The sequence below is a fragment of the Cyprinodon tularosa genome, unplaced genomic scaffold, assembly GCF_016077235.1.
Source record: "Cyprinodon tularosa strain WSP-4 unplaced genomic scaffold, ASM1607723v1 ctg87, whole genome shotgun sequence".
NCBI lineage: Eukaryota > Metazoa > Chordata > Actinopteri > Cyprinodontiformes > Cyprinodontidae > Cyprinodon > Cyprinodon tularosa.
In genome coordinates this window covers 2,142,712-2,165,623 of record NW_024039640.1, presented here as the reverse complement: position 1 = coordinate 2,165,623, position 22,912 = coordinate 2,142,712, and the positions used below count along the sequence as shown (strand labels likewise).

The 22,912-nt window shown below is 39.5% G+C and overlaps 2 protein-coding genes across 5 annotated transcripts in view; one reads left to right on the top strand and one right to left on the bottom strand.

Annotated features, from left to right (window-relative positions):
- sidt2 (SID1 transmembrane family, member 2) overlaps positions 1 to 13,719 on the bottom strand; it is a 35,004-nt gene extending 21,285 nt beyond the window's left edge. For 2 of the 4 annotated variants that reach the window (XM_038273371.1, XM_038273374.1), the window contains exons 1-8: positions 12,947 to 13,718; positions 12,741 to 12,862; positions 9,286 to 9,450; positions 9,115 to 9,160; positions 1,647 to 1,748; positions 1,321 to 1,404; positions 1,082 to 1,247; positions 898 to 991 (exon numbers count right to left, since the gene is read on the bottom strand). In XM_038273371.1, the coding sequence (XP_038129299.1) occupies positions 898 to 991; positions 1,082 to 1,247; positions 1,321 to 1,404; positions 1,647 to 1,748; positions 9,115 to 9,160; positions 9,286 to 9,450; positions 12,741 to 12,862; positions 12,947 to 13,189 (1,022 nt within the window). In that variant the 5' untranslated portion in view covers positions 13,190 to 13,718. Of the gene's footprint in view, positions 1 to 897; positions 992 to 1,081; positions 1,248 to 1,320; positions 1,405 to 1,646; positions 1,749 to 9,114; positions 9,161 to 9,285; positions 9,451 to 12,740; positions 12,863 to 12,946 lie in introns of all 4 variants that reach the window. The other 2 variants (XM_038273372.1, XM_038273373.1) reach the window with 2 other exon arrangements.
- A 3,501-nt stretch (positions 13,720 to 17,220) lies between these two features.
- Positions 17,221 to 22,912, top strand: part of sik3 (SIK family kinase 3) — an 84,787-nt gene continuing 79,095 nt past the window's right edge. The window contains 1 exon segment of the mRNA XM_038273369.1: positions 17,221 to 17,511. Within this exon segment, the coding sequence (XP_038129297.1) occupies positions 17,221 to 17,511 (291 nt within the window).

Genomic DNA, 22,912 nt, shown 5'->3' with positions numbered 1-22,912 from the left:
AAGCAGAGCTGTGTTACCGGCCTGCGTAAGAGTGAAACACACTGCAGAGGCTGGATCAATGCACGCAGCTCCAAGCTGAATACTAACAACGGTCTAATATTTTTAAAGTTTAGATACTGATTTAGTTTTATTACACTGCCTTAGGCTGGAAAAATAACAAAAAACAACAAATAAAAAATTGGCTCAGAAAAGGCACTGGGGCTTATTTTAACTTGAGCAGCATTTCACTATTTTTCACTGTTATTTTAGGTTTATAAACTCTACATTTTGTTATATACACTGATTCTGAAAAAAGTGGAAAAATAGTTGCTTCATAAATGCTCCATGGCCATCAAAATGCTTCATTGTTATTCTATGGGTCAAATACTTGAGTAGAAGGGTTTGGCACAATTTGGCACATTTAGAGAGGTTTGGAGATGCTGGTGACACCAAAAGTTCAAAGTCCAACAGCTCTGGAACTGTTGTAGCTAGAGGCCTGAAATTTTCTGCATTTGTGCTTGACATGATGTAGAACAAATGTAATACAATAAGACATGCCTATTCTTAAGCATGTCTTTATTATTGGTGTTCAAAAAAGACCTACTTTTTTCAACAATTAAAAAAAACAGCAACTTTGAGTCATGTTTGAACTGGTACAGCCTAGGCTGCGTCTTACCCAATTTTTTTTATATTTTCAGAAACTAGAAGGCGTTGGCTTACAAATGATGTATCATACATGTAATTTGGGCTTAGAGTTCCTCAGTTATTTGCTTTTCCATTTGGGTATGGGTGGGTGAAAGGAGGTTTAAATCGAAGCTGAAATATAAAGGTAATTCTCTGTGTTTGATCTCTAAATAGTCATCAAGCAAGTTTCATCTAACTGGTGTTTTGGGAGCTGGAAATACTGAGAAGTATTACCGCTTGTTTTCCACGCAGGTGACCAGCAGCGTCAACACATAGAACGAGAGGAAGATCCCGCTACAAAACAACACCCCCATCCAGTACTTCTCAGCTGGGGAGAAAAAAAAACATACAAAAAACTCAATATTTTTTCAAACAGTAAGAAGATATGGATCAGGTGTCCAGTTTATACACAGCTTACAATCAATTGCAGGTGAGACGACCACGTCGAGGTCCTTGGTGCGGTTTCCAGCGTCAATCAGCTCATCTGGGCGCAGAGGGTAGAAGCGCAGCGGGCCGCCACAAGCCTCGTCCTCAGTTTTTACCACCACCACCACGTAGAAACTGTTGCTAGGGAAATCCTTCTTCTGGAGTTACAGAAAGAGGCGCTATGAGGTATGGGGCATTTAACCTCATTCTGCCAGGTTAAAAAGAAGGTACCTGCACAGTGATGGCGCCCTTCTTGGTCATAGTCTGGTACATCCCAATAAAGGCCACGTTGTTGTCAAGGTCATAGACGGGGCACTGTAAGCAGAGAAGAAGAAACAATGATTTGTTCATTTCAGACTAAGACACACCATGCAAAAAACAAAGTGAAACTTAAAATCTAAATAAAAGAAAATAATTTAAAGAGAAATAAAAATATTTTCCCTTTTTAATTTCAGCATTAAACTAAAGTTAACTTCATAAAGTGCCAATATGATCACCTCTAGTGGCCTATATGTGTCTAAGTAGCTAAAAAAACAACAACACAGCTTTAACTCTACCTGGATGTCCTGAACAGACATGACGGAGCAGGGGAAGTTCACGTCTGAGTTGACTTTGACGATGACGGTATCCACCCCCTCCGGAAAGACATATTTAAAAAACTGAGGGGAAAACAGGGAATAATGAGAGGGCGGCCTAGTAAAAGAACTCTGTTATCACTTAATCTTTAGCGCCATTTACACTACCCTTAAAAAACCGATCCATGCCGAGACCGGTCCGAGCTCGGATCAGTTAACCAGGCCGAGCTCGGTTCTGACGTCCGTTTACACATCACGCCATCTCGGTTCCTCGACTATTACTGCCAGTATTGAAGGAGGAAATCAAGCAGTTGGTGGCGGTAATGCACCAAAAGTTGTTTGCCAACCGCCATAAAACACAAGAAGACGAAGAAGGAGGGAATCAAGCAAATCAAAATGGCGGCGCCCCGTCACATTCAGAGAGTTATGCTTGATTATTATTGCTGTATTTTTAAAATCCCATTATTTAAAATGTTGTGTGGAGAAAATTTCGATTGTTGTTTATAGTTGAAGAAGTTGTTCTTCTTCTTTTGTTTCTGGAGGGGCATTACCGGCAACTACTGGAATGGAGTGTGAATCGCGATGTGCAGCCAGACGGAGATGACGCGTTCTGCTCATGCGCTCTTGTTATCAGAGAACCGAGCCAGGGAAAAACCGAGCCGAGTCCACCTCTGGAACTGGTCTGCAGTTAGCTCGGTTCGGTTGTGTCTAGCTCGGTTCGGTTCAGTTTGCTTTCCATTTACACACGATAAGTTATCTCAGTTACTGAGCTCGGACCGGTCTCGGCACGGTTTTCAAGGGTAGTGTAAATGTAGTATATGAGCCATAGCTTGAGTCACATTGATCAGAATTTAAAATGTTGGACAAATAAACTATCCCCACTTCAAAGAACTCATTCAGCCGAGTCAGCTGGAAAGCCTCCATTATTGGCTTCAATCTGAAAATCAACCTTCCACATCCAGGGGTTTTTATAACAAATATAGGAGACTTTCAAAGTAACATCATACTAAGATGCTTAAAAAAAATAAATAAAAAATTATTTTTACAAGGTAGCAGATTTTTTTTTAAGATTAAATAATTCTGTCTCGAAAGGTTTCAGCACCTCCATAAACCCTGATCAAAATGGCCGATTTGAATGTAACGGTAATAGCGAAATGACAACTTCCTTGGGTAAAAATGTTGCTAGCTGCTATTAGCTTGGTTTGCTAATGCTCTGCTTAGTCAGAATATAAATCAGAAATTTAGATATAGATTTTCTATATTAGAACTGGAAAATTGTGAAGGTAATTCTTAAATCTTTCCCTGAGTTCTGACTTTAAAAGTAAAATAATTACAATAACAGAATCCTCGGTTTCTGGTTGAAAATCTTTTTTTCCCCCCCACAGTTGGAAAAATCACAGCACCTGTTCCTTTAACCCATCCCATTGGGGTCTGTAGGCTGTAGATGCAGACTTTCTGGCTACGTTCACACTGCAATGTATGTGATCTCTTGTGTAAACAGCATTCATACAACCCAGGTGTCCCACCTGCACAGCAGAGAACGTAATGACGTCACAAGCCAGCGTGCTTCGTGTTTACGGAAGTAAACATGGATGTAGTGCTGGAGCGCATCTAGCGATCTTTCTAAACCCTTAACCTCAATCTTTTCAAGATGGTAAAAAAAAAAACTGCTCTCTGCATCATCGTCCGCCATGATGTTTGTTTTTCTTGCTGCACAGAAGAATAGAGAATAGTGACCTATGTCGGTTACTAAAGGCGTTAAGGTCGGATGAATGGGACCTGGCCATTCAGACACATGTCAAATTTGAAAACATCAGATTCGTATCGGATCCAGGACCACATTGCTAAGTGGCCTGGGTTGGATTGGAAAAAAATCGGATCTGTGTTGTTCAGACAGCCATGAAAAGATCAGATCCAGGTCGCATAAAAAAAAAAAAATCTGATTTGGGTCACTTCAGGTTGCGGTGTGAACGTAGCCAGAGTCCTGATCTGATCTGAAGCTGTTTCCTATTCATGTATGACATTCCTTCCAAATGGCACGTGAACATTTCAGCCCCCGCCGTTCCTCAGACCTGAGTATAGGTTAATAAATTAGTCAACAACTCATATTGCAGCTTTTGTTAAAGTTTAGAGGAAGAGCTAAAGGTTGCAGTTAGGTTCAGAGGTTTACGCTGACTGCAAATAAGACCCAACAGACCAGAACAAAACTGAGGGACAAACATCTGCAACCTCACATCTTTCTCACTATTAAGATGTATTACCTTTATATTAAAATCTCTGTTCCCGACATTGTTTAATTTATTAATCTTTATTTCATTTTTTCTTTGTGTGTCAACCAACGCTATAAATAACACCTTGCTTAAGAGTACAAGAACGCTGCGATTACTCCTCTGAGCCAAACTAAGTACTCCCAGGGGGGTTAAAGTCAACCCGCCTCCGTTTGTTCCCCCGACTCTCCAAGCGTGCCCACCGTCATCTGATCAGCTAAAGGTCAGCTTTGGGGGTCGAGAGATTGATGTAGTGGTGATGTTTAATTTATGTAACCATAGACTAAGAGAAAAAGTGTGAGATCATCTAAACTTTGAACATTTGAATCTGTCCAATATGACAGTTTTGAAAGGAAGATAAGGAGAGAATAATGAAGCAGATGTTTAAACCCCACCGCCTGTGGTTCTGCTCTGCTGGTTCCATTTCTATAACTAGAGAGTCAGAGTCTGTCCCTCAGGAATTTTCACAAGCAACTTGACTGTTTTTATGGCTTAAACACTTTGAAAAGATGCTTTTTGATAAAGTTTAATTGCTAAATGTATTATTGATCGTCACTGAGGCTGTTTTTTTAAAGATCATTTTACTGCTAATCCTGATAAAATGCATCAATTTTTTTTATTTATTTATTTTATTTTATTTTATTTTTTTTAGGTATTGGCTTTCAGCTGCTTTGAGAACTAACTATTCTAATATTAAATCATTATAAGGCACGATTCCCCCTAGGGCACCCCCTAGGGGAGATTCAGTGTATTGCAGGGGTGGCATGATTAAAACGTAATTGAAAAAATATGATTTTTAGAAGCAAATAAATAAAAGCATTGTTTAATTTGGTTAGACAGTAAAATAAAAATATAAATAGGACTATAATTGAACTTTGAAAGCAGTATTTCTTTTATTTAAAAGAGATTGTAGTTTATTTTATAGCAAGATATATTTAGCAGTTTAATTGTGTAACAGATTTGGGGCTTAAATAGCAAAAATCAAGAACTGCTTTAATAAATATATATTCTGATAAACTCCAATAATATCACTTATTTTCAAAACTCGTCTAAAAACCTTTTTTATCGTTTGGCTTTTAAAACAGCATGAAGCTTTCTGTTTTTGCATTTGTGGTTTGTTTTATTGGTTTTTATATGGTTTTAATTTATTTATTTTCTTTCTTTAAATTCTATGTTATAACTTTACCTGATATGTAGAGCACGTTGGGGCACCTGTGGTTGTTTTAAGGGGCTTTATAAATAAAGTTGAGTTAAACAATGAAAGCGGTCTGATAGTTTAGGATTAGTAGTTTATAAATGCATAGAGGATGGAGTACTTATTGTGAAACGTCATGATGCTTCACCTTTTTCGAACAAAGTAGCCATAAGGGGACAAACTTGTCACCCTTGCGAGATTTATCAGTATCTGTAAATGTGTTGTTGTTGCAGAAGTTTAAGAAAAGCAAAGAAAAACATAGATCATTGTGCCTTCTGTCACAATGAGGACTATCTGTACTCTTGTTCAGTTAAAAACAAGAGAAACAAACCAAAAAGAAAGAAAAAGAAGTAATAACCTTTAGACCTTTAAACCTTTAAACGAGAGTCCACAGCGGTTTTATCAGGTGGAGACACTACCACACTGGAAAAACGATCTAGAAATAAGTGAACATTTCTTAAATTAACTGTATTTACCGTATTTTCACGACCATAAGGCGCACCGTACTAAAAGGCGCAGTCTCAGTTATGTGTCCCATTTCTGTATTTAACACACACATAAGGCGCACCGGACTATAGGGCGCATTTTTTATATACAGGTACATGTCCTCTACTACCTTTAAATAGCTCTACTGCGTATTTTAAAAATACAGCGGGCCCAAAACTGAGTATGACTGTGCTTTATTCATGTATTTATTACAAAGTATTAATCAAACCTGCGAGCTGGCCATGAGACAGACACATCGCAGATGACACAGCGCTGTGATTACTCCTAAATTAACTTAAAATCCTGAAACCTGCCGACGGAATATGTTCGCTTTTATTGCCTGTATCCTGGTGCCTGCACTGTAAATTATTTAGATGAAAAACACCTGCCAGCCGCCGCGGTGAGGCTGCTGTTGAAGGGATTTCTACTGTCGGTGCACCGCTGGTATGTGGGAGTCTGAGCGCCTCCGACAGAAATAGATAATCTGGATGAACTGACTGCAATTAAGTTTTCAGGTGGCCTTTCTCACTTAAAAACATATTAAAACTACTTTATTCCCCCTGATCACAGCAAATATAGCTGCAAGATTTAGATTATTTAGATGAAAAACACCTGCCAGCCGCCGCGGTGAGGCTGCTGTTGGAGGGATTTCTACTGTCGGTGCACCGCTGGTATGTGGGAGTCTGAGCGCCTCCGACAGAAATAGATAATCTGGATGAACTGACTGCAATTAAGTTTTCAGGTGGCCTTTCTCACTTAAAAACATATTAAAACTACTTTATTCCCCCTGATCACAGCAAATATAGCTGCAAGATTTAGATTATTTAGATGAAAAAACACCTGCCAGCCGCCGCGGTGAAGAGGAGGAGACCCGCCCAGAGGCTGCTGTTGAATTAAGTTTTCAGGTAGAAAAATAGAGCGGGAGCAAAACTGAGTATGTTTCTGCTTTATTCATGTATTTATTACAAAGTATTAATCAAACCCATCAAAGTCATCATCCTCTGTTTCTGAATTAAACAGCTGCGCTAAATCAGACATGCCAGTTTCCCATTCTTCGCTGTCAGTCACTTTCCGTGCAGCGCGGCTCCTCAGAAATAATGCCTGCTTTTGCGAAAGCTTGAACAACAGAGCCAGCAGACACGTTAGTCCAAGCATCAACAATCCATCCGCAAACGGTGGCGTAACTCGCCCGGCGCTCCCTTCCACTTATCCTGAAACTGTGGTCTCCGTCTGTCATCCATCGCTCCCACGCCGCTCGCAGCCTTACTTTGAACGGCTGCTTCACACCGATGTCGAGCGGTTGAAGTTCCTTTGTCAGACCCCCCGTGATAACGGCGAGCACAGCGTTCATTTGATTCACCTTTTTTTCACATCGGCTGTGAGATGGGCACGCAGCGATGGTGATGCGTGGAAAAAAGCACCTGGTCTCCTCACATACACCTGCCTTTCATCATCTTCTCATCCATCCAGCCTTTTTCATTTGCGTTAATATCATGTCATCAGAGCGCTGTGTCTGTCTCGCTGTCAGCTCCCAGATCAGCTTCTCTGATTGGTTGATGCGGCGCGTCCAGCAGCAAAACTTCAATTTTTCCATCTCGAGCAGCAGCAGCGCGTTGGCGGTGCGTCAGATGCTTAAACGCTCCCGACGTGCTGCACCTGCAGCTCAAAACGCGCTGCGGGACCTTTTGCTGCGCCTATACGCGCGTCAACCATTGACTTTGCATGTAAACTCGCTGCTTTTGCTGCACCTGCTGGGTCCGGTTCACACCGATGTCGAGCGGTTGAACAGCGAGCACAGCCTTAATTTGTTTCCCCATGTTTTTCACATCAGCTGTGAGATAGGCACGCATGGAGTTACATATTAACAGCGATGGTGATGAGTGGAAAAAAAAACACCTGGTCTCCTTACATTCAGCCACTCTTTCATCATCTCCTCAATGAGGTGGTCTCAAAAGTCGCAGTTACAACACACATAAGGCGCACCGCACCATAGGACGCACCGCACATTTTGAGGGGAAAAAAAGACGTTTAAGTGCGTCTTATAGTCGTGAAAATACGGCACCTTTAATTTGAGTAGGTAAATGAGATAGTTTGCCAAAGGAATGAGCATTTTTATTCTTACAATAAGATAATTAGATAATATGACTTATAATAAGACAATGTAATTGTGTTTCCTTATTTTAAGTGTAAATTGTCTTGTTCCATTGGCAAGATGTCTCTTTAACCACCTAAGTCCAAGAAAAAATGCACTAATTTTAAGAAAAAATGACTTCTAGATTTCGATTTTTTTCCAGTGCAGGGAGTGGAGCTTAAAAACATGGAGGTTACAGGCTTTCTGCAGGACAGGAAAGGTAATTTGATTTAACAGTGAGGCTTAATTAGGTGTTCTGTTAGAAACAGGACAGTGTAGTCCAGCAACTAGTCTTTCCCCTGGCAGAGATGGCTTATTTGTTTGTTTCCTACACTGGATGAGCTCAATTACAGCAGTTATCAGCTGCTATCATTTTGCATAGGAGTCAGACAGCTGACGAGCGTTTTAGGTGTTTTAGGAGAAATGTTTCATGTTTTATCATCCATTTCAGCTGATTTGACAATGCTGAAAGAGGCTACTGTGTTTCCTCAGTGCAGGAAAAGTAGAATGTCACTCCTCAGCTTCCGTAGTGGGTGTAACACTCTGGTGCACCACTAGATGGGGGTAAACCATACACACTGTTCCTTTAAAAAAGGTTGGTAGGGTATAAAGGGCTGGTTTTACTCCCCACAGCAGTGTGTCGCAGTGAGCTTGTTGCAGATATTTTTGTTTTATGCTCAATATTGAAGCGTGGTCTGCGCTATACGCTGTGGGTCTAGATACGGCCGAGGCGGTGAGGAAGCGGGGACAAGTCTCTCTGACAACGAAGGGACATGAGAGGGAAAAAGAGCGGAGATCCAGGCAGAAAAAGGGCCCCAGCGTTCTTGTGCACCTCGCTCTTCTAGCTAGTCCAACTTCACAAGTGGTTTTCCGCAATTGCAGTCATAAAAACAAAACAAGCCAGTCTCCTGTCTGCGGTCACATACAATTTGGGAGAGGTGCAGCAGAGTGTCTGCAGAGGGGACGTCTTTTTGTTCACTGCGACACCTATGCAGACAACCTAGTTTCGAAATATAAATCAGCCTTTAGGGGGTGCAAAAACATTTTAATAAAACCAAAGGAAGCCCAGCGAGAAAAGTCTGAGAACAATTAAGGTCATAAATCTAACTTTTCATATGTTTTTTTTCTTGTTTGCAGAAAGTTGGAAAAATTCAGAAAAGAAGATAGAAAGAAAATATTCTTTGACATTTTTTTTGCATTACGTAAAATGGGAAAATCATTTCACTGCAACTTCCCTGTCTGGAATATACAGCTACCTCTTTTTTTTTTTTTTTTTATAGTCCTACAGATATTTCTAAGACTACAGTAAATATCACTTTGTAGAGTGACACCCTAACCTTAAACAAAAAGCGTAGAATCCAGCTGGGTTACCTGAGGTTGAGAAGGTGATGCTGTGAAGCTGAATTTCTTGTCTGTCCTGTAATTGAGTTAAATATAGTATGTCAGACATTCCAGAAACTTTCTGCTGACATTGACAGTCAAATAAAGGAAGATCTATAAAGGCAAATGCTACTGTTAATTGTTTATTATCATATTACTCACTGCAGGGTGAAACTCTCCACACGGCTCACTCTGAGCTGGTAGTTTGTCCCCTGGCTGGAGAGGGTGGACACGTCGACGAAAAAATACTGAGTCTCTGACGCAGCCAGTGTTGGAGGCTGACATAAAGTTCGGCCCACGTGTTTGTAGGGATACTTCCTCTGATATCTGGAGGGCAAGACACAGAGAGACATGTGCTGATAAGCTCAGAGAAAGAAAAAAATAAACATCTCTACCTGCTGCTCTAATCAGCAGGACTATGAGTTAGGAGAGGGTGATGCTTTCTAACTATGCATCTGTTTTACAGTAGAATGAAGAAAAAACTGTTGATCAAAGCAAATTCCATATGCGACATACAGAAGGCCTCGTACAAAGTGATGACAGAGAAAAGAATTGATTAAAAAGCAGCTCATTTACTGGAAGAGCAGTTCCTAGCCTCTGCTCCGGTGGACCTCAGAGGAGGAACCGAAAGTTCAAGGTTCATCCAAGAGCTGCTGATACATGCCGGGTCCATGTGGACACAACAGCAGAACTTACAGCAAGGTCATTCTGATGTTGCACAAGCAGAAGACACGGGACAAAAAGATCACATAAGGAAACTACACAGGGGAAGCAGAATAATTACTGAACCTAGAAAACACATCAAGTTCCCCTTGCTGAAGAGAAATGACAGCAGTGCCACAGCTGCAGTTTATTTCACAAGTTCTTTGCGAGGGGCCAAATTGTTGTAAGTTTGCGAAGTTATAGGAACACAGAAATATAACAAATATATTTCTTAAGTTTACCTCAACATGAAGCAATTCTGTTAAGAAAAATCTAACATTTTTGTTCCATGTAAAAAATGCAGAATATCTAAAACTTTTCTATCTTCACACCGAAACATGATGGCAGCAACAATTCAAATCAATTCAGAAATACTTGATTATTATTATTCCCCCATATCACGTTCATCATCATCCCAGCTGGAGAGAATGAGCTGCCAGTGTGGGTCGTTAGGCAAGAGCATTCACACTAACGCCTGCTTTGGGGAGTGGCGGCCAAGTGGTTAGGACGTAGGCATAAAATCCTGAGGTTCTGAGTTCGAGCCCCACTCCCACAGACTGACAGTCTGGGTCCCTGAGCAAGACCCTTAACCCCACACTGCTCCCTGGGCGCCCCACGATGGCAGCCCACTGCTCCGCAAGGGGATGGGTTAAATGCAGAGCTTTCATTTCGTTGCTCTGTTCTTGCGACAGTGTAATCACAATAAAACGCTGGGGAATATTGTTTTTTTTTGCAAGGCTGCTTTTCTCCAGCAAAAACATCAGATATGATCAGGGTTGGTAGAATGACCTTCCAGCAGGACATGAAAACTAAATAAAGCCAGATTTACCATTAATCAATTTAGATCAAAGTCATAGGTATGGGTGACCCCATCAGGAGACCTCAATCCTAGTGAAACCACTTAATACTTCTGCAAAACAAGGCTCTAAAGGAGAATTCTGCAACTTTTAAAATCCAAAGAGCCTTTTTGCTAAGTCTGGAATTAAAATAAGTTGTTGAAAGCGACACTAATTACATCACTACACAGTAAAAAAAAAACAAAATATTTCTATCTAATATATGTGCTGTAGAACATCTGTTGCCATTTAAACAACCTATAATTATCTACCTTTTTAGGTTTTTAAAAAAAGGTAAAACATAGTATGTTTCATTTAAAGGGAGAATTTTTTAAAGGATTTTTTTATGTGTTAAAAACTTTTTACAAGCTTATAAGAGAAAAAAAAAAACTATATTTAAAACCACTATTAAGAGCCATTCTAAAGGGTCAAAAGTGCCACTTGTGAATCCAGAGCCGCAGGTTGCAGACACCTGCTCTACAGGTAAACATTAGTAGCAGGTAAATTGCTTCATCACATGACCTGAGGCCATAACTGTTAACTTTATAGAGAGGACCAACCCGGAACTCTCCATCTGTACCGGATCAGATCAGCTGATAACTCCAGAGTTTCTTTATTAGATTTTGTCCAGGTGAAAAAGGAAAATCTAATGATCTCCCAGGCACTGGCGTAACTTTCTGAAGTACAGGTGTGGACATGTCCTCAACAACTTTGGCATGGAGGGGACATTCCCCACCAATAATTTCTGCTTTCTTTCCCCTTTCCATTAATTTACTTTAGCCAACAGTAGCTGGGGTTGGGTGCAGCTAACTGTGTTCAGAGCGTTTTCTGTCTGTGTTTTTTCCTCTGTCTCCCACTGCTCTCGAGTCCAACTATTATCAGATCTGTCGCTTTGGGACATAATATCATTTGGGGTCGCTATTCACTGCTACATAGTAGCTATGTGGAAGAGAAGAGACACAGCAGCACTCAGTGAATTTTAACTGGCAGCTACTTCGACATGTTTCAGTAAACGTTAGGAGACGAGATGGTTAAAAAAAATTAGAGCTGCCACTGAAAAATCAGTTAATTACACATACGGTGCTTTTTCAGTTAAAAATGGCAACAGAGTGTACATTTATATAAGTTTATAAAGCTGGGCTTCTCAGAGGACCATTACTCAGAGTTACAGATTAAAATGAACACAGATCTGTTGTTTTCTTATTGAACAGAGAATCAGACTGCAGAGCTTCTAGATATCTGGAAAACTTTTTTTAAGGCCTAGTAAACCAGCTACAGAAGACGATTAGGGCCACTGAAAAAATTAAAAAAGTTAACTGATTTTTAAAAATGTTTCTGTATAATATAAGAAAAAAGTCAGGATTCTGAAAGCTAGTAAACATGTTAGCATCAAGCTGTAGCCATGTCTGTTTTAGAGACTAAAGTAACTCTTGTTTTAATCACCTTCTGCTCTTCCATTAAAGAAATAGCATCACAAGGGACGCCTCGGGCACGTAAAAAGTTGCCTAATTCCATCATTTTCCACCAATGTGTTACTGGACCTCCCAAACAACTCACATCTTTGTCAGTGAAGCTGAGCGCTCCCACATCTATTCCTTCATGGTGCCCATCTAGATTAAGATCCAACATTCTGAGATTAAAACCAGAATTGTGAGATTAAAGCCAGAATTGTGAGATTAAAGCCAGAATTGTGAGATTAAAGCCAGAATTGTGAGTTTAAAGCCAGAATTCTGAGTTTAAAGACAGAATTCTGAGATTAAAGACAGAATTGTTAAACTGAAATTTTATTTAAAAATCAGTTAACTTACTTTTTTCTTTTTTTTTTCAGTGGCCCTAATCCTCTTCTGTAACTATTCAAAATCCTTTTTGCCTTCGAGTTTAAATTACACATTTAATCTCACATTTAGTCTGGTTTATCAGGCTAATATTTGAGCTCATTTTGGGAAAATATAAACCCTACTGAAAGGGTTGGGATTGAGTAGCTGTAGGTCCATCAGCCTCCACCCTTAGAGCTTCCCCACCAACTTTTATCACACAGTTACACCCTCAGGTAACAATGGAGGGGAGGGGGGGACTCACAGGCCTCTCAGGATGAGGGGGAGCTGGAAAGACATCACGGCTTGTTTCTGCCGAACAACAAACAGAATCGGACTCTCCAGATGCTGCTGCATCACATCCACGGTCACACGAACCCCCTCTGTCTGAAAAATAAAATAAAATCACAGAAAGTAAACATTAATCATCACTTGAGAGAAGATATTATGCTACAAATAGGCAAAAATCACCTTATTCCTGGAGATGGTGTGGTTGAAGGAATAGATAGTCTGGTTTACACTTGTAACCGTGTCATTATAAGTCATGTCAAACTCTGCCTCCTTTTGGACCACGGATTTAACTTCTCCCACCGCCCCAGCGCCGCAGACCAGCTGGATCACCCCGAACCAGAACACAGCCACCAGCCCTGGTCGCATCCAGCCAGGAGAACAGCTGCCTTTAAGCCGACATTTCCAGTAGCTCCTTAACACCATTTTTCGCCCGACGGCCGTCTTTGTGACCCGAGGACTAAGCTTATTAGATCCCGTATTAGCTAACAAAGAAAGAACTCCATTAAGAAGCGGTTAAAATTAGATGTTTAGCTAAACTGGGCCACCTCCGCGGAGACAAAGAGCAGCAACAGCAGCTATTCGACAAAAATAAACACTCTGCTCGGTGTCCTAACTCTCTACGGACGACTTCTGAGTTCGTACGGCATCAAAACAGCGTCCGGGGAGCGACTATGAAGACAGAAACACGAAATTTGAGAGGGTGACGGTACAATGACCCCCCCCCCTTCCCCTGTCAAGGGAGGCGCGTGCTAACTGCTTTACAAGTTAAGACGGCAAAGGTAGATTAATCCGCGGGTCAGAGCGGCGCATTAAACCCTTCTAGTTCTGCACACGTCCGCATCTACGCTGAAAGACGCGACTACCAGGTGAAAATCATTCCCATCTCCTCTATGTTTACACTCCGCACAATATGTGGCTCCAGCGCCCCCCCGCACACAAAAACAAAACAAACGCCACGCGACGTGATTACGTCACACGTCAACGTGGTGGAAAATGATTGATAAATACAAGCAAATGTATTTAACTAGAATGTAAAATGATAAAGTGAACCTAGGTTTACAAAAAAATAAAATAAAATTATAAAAATTGAATAAAAGTAATGGAAGAGGATTAGAGCCACTGAAAAAATAAAAAAAGGTAACTGATTTTAAAATATTTCAGTTTAACATGGGGAAAAAAATCATAATTCTGACTTTTCTTAGAATTCTGACTTTAATCTCAGGAATTCAATTAAATTCAGCGCCAATTACAACACCTGGTATCTCAAGGCATTTTGTAGAGAAAATTCAACCAGATCATGCGGTCAAATTGATTTAAAGTTTTCTATCTAAGGAAAACCAGTTGATTGCATCAATTTATTGACTCAAAAGCAAACCCTCACACCAAGCACACTTGTAGCGACAGTGGAGAGGAAAATCTCCCTATTAACAGGAAGAAACCTCCAGCAGAACCAGGCTCAGTGTGAGCGGCCATCTGCCGAGGCTGACTGGGGTTCAAGGAGACGGTAGCAGAGATACAAAAAGCAGCTGTAAAAGGCGGCTCTGTCCAGGAAACACACAGCCAAGCAGACGAGCTCCGAGCCAGCTCCCATGTCAGAGGATGAAGAGAACACATCCAGCCAGTCACAGTCAGAGAAACAGGACTACACTGGAAAAACAGGCCGATCTCCAACAACTATAACCAAAGGTGTTGATGGCAGCAGCACAGCTGATATTTCTCTCAAGGATGGTGTCACAGCCAAACAGGAACAGACGAGGCAGAAATCTGACTTTAATCTCAGAATTCTGACTTTGTCCTCAGAATTCTAATTTTTTTTCTTAGAATTATTACTTTAATCTCATAATTCTGACTTTTTTCTTAGAATTATTACTTTAATCCTAAAAAATCTGACTGTAATCTCAGAATTCCGGCTTTTTTCTCATAATTCTGACTTTAATCTAGAAGTTCTGACTTTAATCTCAGAATTCTGACTTTTTTCTCAGAATTCTGACGTTTTTCTTAGAATTCTGACTTTAATCTCAGAATTCCATCTTTTTTCTCATAATTCTGACTTTAATCTTGGAGTTCTGATTTTACTCTCGGAATTCTGAGTTTTTATCAGAAATCTGACTTTTTCTTAGAATTCTGACTTTAATTTCAGAATTCTGACTTTTTTCTCAAAATTCTGACTTTTTTCTCAGAGTTCTAACTTTAATCTCAGAATTCTGACGTTTTTTCTCAGAATTCTGACTTTTTTCTTAGAATTCTGACTTTAATTTCAGAATTCTGACTTTTTTTTCCGACTTTAATCTCAGAAATCTGACTTTAATCTCAGAATTCCGTCTTTTTTCTCATAATTCTGAATTTAATCTCGGAGTTCTGATTTTAATCTCAGAATTCTGACTTTTTCTCAGAATTCTGACTTTTTTCTTAGAATTCTGACTTTAATTTCGGAATTCTGACTTTTTTTTTCGACTTTAATCTCAGAAATCTGACTTTTTTCTCAAACTTCTGACTGCATTCTGACAGCATTCTGACAACAAACATGTTAGCATCAAGCCCTAGCCATGTCTAGAGACTAAAATATCTCTCTGGTTTTAATCCCCTTCTGCTTTTACATTAATGAAATAGCATCACTAGGGACCCCTCAGGCATGTAAAAAGTCTCCTAATTCGATCCTCCCAAAAGCCAAGTGCTCCCACATCTCTTTCTTCGGGGTGCCCTTTAAGATCAAGATCCAAAATTCTGAGATTCAAGTGAGAATTCTGAGAAAAAAAGTCAGAATTCTGACTTTTTTCCCACAATAAACTGAAATAATATTTAAGAATCAGTTAACTTTTTTTCTGGGGTCCTAATCCTCTTCCGCAAAAAGTAAAGTAAACTTTAATTGAATTAAATGAAATTACAAAAGTGCTACAGATCAAATTTACAGAAAGGTAATGACACATGACTAAACATAGGGAAACAAAAAGTCAATTTAATATTTAAAAAAAAGAACAGTGAAATAAGGTCAGAAAAAGACAACAAAGCCAAATTAGAAAGCATGATATTATAATTTGAAGATGTCATTCACATATTTTAGTTTATTAATTTAAATTTTTTTTTTAAGTTTTTTTATAACATGCACATTATTCCTCTTTCTATTACAGACATGGCTTAAATAAATTTTATTCAAGGATATCTAAGCAAAAAAATATTTCCATTTAATTACAATACGGATTTAGAAAATGTGTCCATCCTAAATGCTTTATGGTTCTTTTTCTCTGTGTGTTTGACCCCTTTTGCTTGCCGTTGGATGTGTTTTGATTACTGATTAATTTTAATCATTTTTACATTACATTTGTGATTGTCATAAGCAATTTTTAAATAAACTTGACTTTTAAACTTGAATTTTTCTCTTCCTAAGAGTAAACAGAAAATTTTTCCTGACTTCTTGCTACTTTTCTTCAACATTTTTGATCATTTTAAATATTTGACATCAGCTAATAGTTTCTTTCAATATCGTCTGTGCCAAGGTCAGAGGTATGGTATGCACTATGTAAGACAGAACAATCTGTTTGGTGGCAAATGGCTGCTCTGAGATCCAATTTGTTGCATGAACTCATATCTACCAGTAGATGGCGAGGTCTACAATCTGGTAATGATTTATTTGAAACGTTTGTTGCTCCCTTTTCAGTTGCCTTTTAAATATATAATATTAATAGTAATAATATTTTTTTTCTATCTATCTATCTATCTATCTATCTATCTATCTATCTATCTATCTATCTATCTATCTATCTATCTATCTATCTATCTATCTATCTATCTATCTATCTATCTATCTATCTATCTATCTATCTATCTATCTATCTATCTATCTATCTATCTATCTATCTATCTATCTATCTATCTATCTATCTATCTATCTAAACAAGACTGAATCTTATGAGAATGTTTATAACATTCCATCCGCAAAGAATGTCGAGGCCATTTCCTTGCACACTAGTCATGTTTAAAAGTCAGGCTCTTGAAGCTGGGATAGTGTACGATACTTTAGATATAAATGACACTGTTTACTATTAATATTCAATCTGACACAAGTGTATATATATATATATATATATATATATATATATATATATATATATATATATATATATATATATATATATATATATATATATATAGTATGTAGTCTTGTTAGTGAACATGGCGTACACCGCATGAAGCCCTCTGATCACACATAGCGCAGCACTTTTGAAAGGAATCACTGAATCATGGGAACCAAAGTGATAATGCGCACTTCTCTGTCTCCACGGCAACCAAAATACGTTCTCCTGGATGAAGTCATTTGTTACGCCGATCGTTGCCATGGCTACAACCTAGAGAGGGCGCTGCGGAGGTGCCCTTCACGTAAAATGACGCAGGGCGGGGGCGTGTCCGCGATGCGCGCTGCGCAGGGCTGCTTGTTGTTCCCGCAGAGAGGCGAGAAGATGGCGGCCGTGTCTAGCGGAGGTGCTGCTGGGTCCGCTGCGGCCGCAATTACGCACCCTGCCCGCCCGACCCACGCAGGAATGGGCTCCCAGAACCGGGCCCCGCCGTCCTCTGGGATCAACCCCAGCGGGCGTACAGGCACGGCCGGCGGGTGCATCACTAATCCCGGACACACTTCGGCCACCAGGCCCCCTCCAGCCCGAGTGGGCCACTACGAAATCGAGCGGACCATCGGCAAGGGAAATTTCGCGGTCGTTAAGCTAGCCACACACATCATCACTAAAGCAAAGGTAAGACGAGTCTTTTATCTGCGCTGTGGCTAAACTAACAGAAGTTGTCAGGGATTCATTTAATACATTTTAAACCCGAACTCGGAATGACGCTGGGGCCTCCGTTCACCGGAGACTGTACAGGCAGCGGTCCGCAGCTCCGAAGACTGGGTCCGGTTCGACCGGGGCATCACCTTCAGCTCATGGATATGTAGCCCCCCTATGTGTATATCCTCCTCAGCTTATTGCCATTTATAAACTATAGAGTTAGAGTTTAATAGGGCCATGTTTAAAGAGTGGCAGACTGACAAAGGTAGATAGAGAAGAAATATTTAGATGTTACTAGCTTTAGCTTACTGGCTAAATTAGCGATTCGATTAATAACGAAACGTTAAAAAAGTAGATTGTAAATAAGTATGACAAAAAGATTGATAGATCCGCCATTTCTCCAGTTTTCTAAACATTGATACTAAATGTTTAGGCTTAGTCATAAACTAGAGCAGAGGTTTAAACTGTGGCTAGCTGAGGCAGATGTGGTAGATTGGAGCTCGAGCTTCTCTTCATTCGCGATGATCGCTTGTTTTCATCCGGTGTTTCACGGCTGGAAAGTTTGAACGCCGCCTTTCATTTTTTTTTTCCTCGATACTTAACCGGTTTGTCAGAGCTGCCCTCCATTTCTGCACATCAGCTTTTCTGCTAATAACCAGATGACATTTGTAATGCCCCCCCTCCTTCCTTACCAACAAAACAATCTTTGTTTTAACCCTTTATAGGGCAAGCTACCCTTTTTGATCACTTGCCTACCCCTTAAAAATGGAGTCCTCCCCCAATCCTTCAGTGAGGTCTAGAAACACAAGATTTATATCCAGCCATTCAGTAAAGATGCTGCTACATGGCTGTAGATGAGCCCCTGAATGATGAATTATCTACTGTAAATAAAGTTGGAAAAAAAGTTAAAAAGTCAAGAAAAAAGGTAAAAAGCTAATTGAAAAGTTAAAAAGTTAATAAGCCTTGTTAACTATTGTATTTAGGTTTATAAACTGAAAAAAATGTAAGTCCCAGTATCAGCATAAATGCCTCTAAGGTTAAGTTGTACCAAAAAAAAGTGTTTCTTTCACTCTGAGTGTTTTTTTGTGAGTTTCTTATGGAAATTTAGATTTTTTTTTTATGTACTTCATTATAAAGGGTTAACCTTTTATAGTGCACTCAATGAAATACTTTAAAAGAAATCAAAATTTCAAGCTTAAAGTGTTATTGGAATCCAGGACAAGACCTTATTACCTTTCAAAAATATGGGTATCTGGATGGCAAAAATTAATGCAAATGTAATAACAAGAAACACCAACTTGCCTAAATATATGAAGAAAATATATAAACCTAAATATAAACCTAAATATAATTACTAACTAGGCTTATTAACTTTTTCATTTTACTTTTTAACTTTCCAATTAGCTTTTTACCCTTTTTCCTAACTTTTTAACTTTTTCTTCAACCAGGGAAGAGGTTTTTAAATCCTCTTTAAAATCACATTTCTTCTCCCTGGCTTTTAATCATGGATATTTGGCAAATTTTATTGTATTTTAAATTTTATTTTATTTTAAAATGTATTTTAATTGAAACATTTATCCTATTCTATTTTTATGTGTTTATGTATTTTAGCCTTCAGTTTTTATCTTATGTTCCTTAACTGTGATTCCTGTACAGCACTTTGGTCAACCCCGGTTGTTTTAAATGTGCTTTATAAATAAAGGTTGAGTTGAGTTAATTGACAGTATTTTATCATTCAAGGACTCATCTAATTGGTCAAATGCCGTAATAAGATGTACATCTATGTAGCAGGATCTTTGCTGAATGCCTGGCTATAGATCTTGTCCTTCTAGACCTCACTGAGGGACGGGGATTTCATTTGTAAAGGGTATGCATGTGATCAAAAATGGTACCTTGCCCTTTAAGGAGTTAAACTCTGCATATGCATGGATGTTTCTGTGAATGCGGGGGCGCTTCTCAGCACGCTTGTTGTACTGGATGATCGCCACATTGACAGAATCTTACTATTGTAAACAAATGAAAGAAAATAAAAACCAAACAGTCATTCCTCTGGAGGATCGCGTTAATCTTGTCCTTCGGCTCAGCCCTGTGCTCTTTTATAGGGGACTGTTTTTGTTTTGTGGTCTGAGGAATGTATTGATTTTAAACAACCGCTGAGGTTTCACAAGAGGAACGGGACGTCCACACACACTCAAGCTCACAAGCATTTGTTTGCTCAATTGGTAGTGTTGTGACTAAGTCGTTGTTTTGTGTTGGAAACGCATTTAGAAACGATCTAAGCAAAGAGAAGCAGCAGTAATATATTTTTTTTACAATACTAACTTTTGTTTGCAGCATCTTAAAGTTCCCTTTGTATAAGTTTTCAAATAGTGAGGCTTTAGTTACTTGCTATTTATTGACTTCTGTAAATCTGTAAGCAGTGTAGAAAGTTAAAAACTCTAAATTATGATATCTTCTTTGAAAATACGAATTTTTTATCCATTAAAATGCAAAACTCCAATTGTAGTCTTCTTAGAAATTGTTTGCACTTTTTCTATCACTTTATTTAGCTTTGTTTTGTTTTTTCCCCACAGTTTAAAAAAGCAGCTACATGAATAGTTTTAGTGACTTAATTTACTTCAGATCTACTTGCAGGATTGGATTGCTAACTTCATCGACGCAGCAGATTATAAATATAAATCCACCGCTCACGACATAGTCTGAAATAGGAGTTCAAGGGAATTAGATGAGAATGGTTTTGTACTTCCTTTATTTGTTTGATTTTTCTTGTGTTGATTTAAAAAGAAAAAAGAAAAATCTGAATTGGTCAAAATCAGCAAGTCAGACTATTATAATAATTGAGCTTTACTGATCTCACATTGGAGAAATTTACCTCTGCCCTCCCCTTGGGCATTAGTGGGCTGCCATTGTGCGGTGTCTGGGGAGCAATCAGAGGTAAAGGGTCTTGCACAGAGCCAGAGTTTCTCTCTGTGGGAGTGTGGCTCGAGCTCAGAACCTCAGGATTCCAAGTTCTATGCCCTAACCACTAGTGGTCAAATTCATACTGCAACAGTATTTTCACAGGTCTGCCTAAAAAGTGGATCAGACAGCTGCAGCTGATCCAGAAAGCTGCTACCCGTGTCCTCACTAGGACTAAGAAAGTAGAGCACATCACCCCAGTTCTAAAGTCCTTACAGTGGCTCCCTGTATCTCAGAGAATAGACTTTAAAATACTTCTGTTAGTCTATAAATCTCTAAATGGCTTAGCACCTAAATACATCACAGACTTGCTATCAGTGTATCAACCCTCCAGACCACTCAGGTCTTCTGGCTCCAGCCTGCTCTGCATACCTAGAACCAGAACTAAACATGGAGAAGCAGCATTTAGTTCCTATGCTCCACTTATCTGGAACAAACTTCCAGAAAACTGTAAAAGTGCGGAAAGCCTGAGTTCCTTTAAATCAAGACTAAAAACACATTTGTTTAGGATTGCCTTCGACTGTTCTAGTTAAACAGTTCAATTATTTTTTTATTTTTTCCCACTTGCTTTGATTCTGTTTTATCTTCCTGTATTTTAATCATGTAAGGCACTTTGCATTGTCTTTGTACTGAATTGTGCTATACAAATAAATTTGCCTTGCCTTGCCTAGGCCACCACTCCCTATAGCTGGCAATGTGTATCTACTGGCAAAAGCATAATCAGTAGTTAACATTTTTTTTTTTAAACAACCGTGAAGTAATAGCCCCAAAACTAAAAAGAAAATCATCATGTTTTAATCACTTACATTACAAAAGAATCTGCAGCTTAGCATTGATAGTAAGAGACATTTTAATAAAGCATAAGGGAAGCATAAAAGAAAAGAGGCGGTACCAAGAGTACAACCATGTGGAGCTCCTGATTTAACTATTGCTGATGAAAATTTACACGTTAATTTTTGCCGCAGAAATAATTCTGAAAATGTTAAGCATGCAGCAATCCACATTTTTTCCCCCACTTCAGATCAGACTGTGATACTCTAATCTGCAGCTCCTGATGCTTTCCTTGCCAGCGCTCTGTTTCCTTTGTTTTCATCATTACTTTTCATTTCTGTCATCAGCTGCTCTCTACAACCAATTATTTATATGAATGTAGACATGTACGTCCCAATAGATTCATATAAGGCCTTAAAAACAGTAAGTCATGTCATCTTGAAAACAAATATGTAACTCTAAGGGTTCAGATTGATTGTATTTATTAAATCAAAGCCATTCTCATAAAGGGGTAAACTTTTCTGCTAATCAAGAGATTCTATTTACCGAACGTTTATTTGTTATAGAGATAGGGTGAACAGACTTTCCACTATAGATCGGGCCTTCAATATCGGGACCAATACTGATATTTATATCAGTTCGGTCAGTCTCTGTTCCATGTATTCCGGATGGTAATCCTCCTGTCTGCTTTCTAATGGGTAAATAATCAGTATTACGCAGGAAGCCAATTATAACAGCTGCATTATCTGTTGGTTCTTTCATTTCTTTAATCCATACTGAGCCTTTCAATAAGGTTGCATTAATAAAGGTGTGTTGCTGCTGCTGAGTGTGTAGGTATACTTCTATTCCCCTTGTTGACATACACACCGGCGGGCTGACGTGGGTCATTTGGATGTTTTCCACGACACACCCGACAGACTTCAGTTTAGTTTGGTGAGGCCAGAATAAACTGGGATCACTGAGCCATTAAGTGGCTTTAAAAAAAAAAGAGTTTCTGGACGGACTTGGATTTGATACGGGATAATTTAAAGAGTAGTAGGTGCGCCCGGAGGCTCCTCAAACTGTGTTAAGAGTAACAGAATGACAGCGGTGACGTGCTCTGCTCCTTCCTGCCTTGATGTGCGCCGTCTGTGCGGGGCTTTGACAGGCGCAGGACAAAATGATACTGACAGAATGAAAGAGGGGCCTTGTTTGTTGATGGGTGCTACAGACGGACCCAGTCAGCTCATGATTTACATGAACACGGACGGGAGGGGGTGGTTCTGAGTCCCCAGTTTCTCATGAATATCAGAAGAATGAGGTTGTGCTCCTACATGCCTGTGGATATGGTGAATACGGATATGATGATCAGTCAGGAGATGAGACGGAGCCTTATTTTACAGCCCTGGGGGTTTCTAAATGCTGACTTGTCAAAAATAACCCGGCAGCTCCTCTCTGCTGTTGGATAGCGGTGGATAATATCCTGCAGTGCAGACGCACAGAGGAGGACCCTGTGCTTATGCCCTCCATCAAACCTTCCTTTGGTAGAATCTGCAACAGTCGTCCTCCTCATTTTAACAATGGCCTAATACGTAGATTCACAGATGGGCACAGTTGCTCTGTCTTCTTGCTTTTCTAAAACACCACAGGGTCTGAAAACCGCACT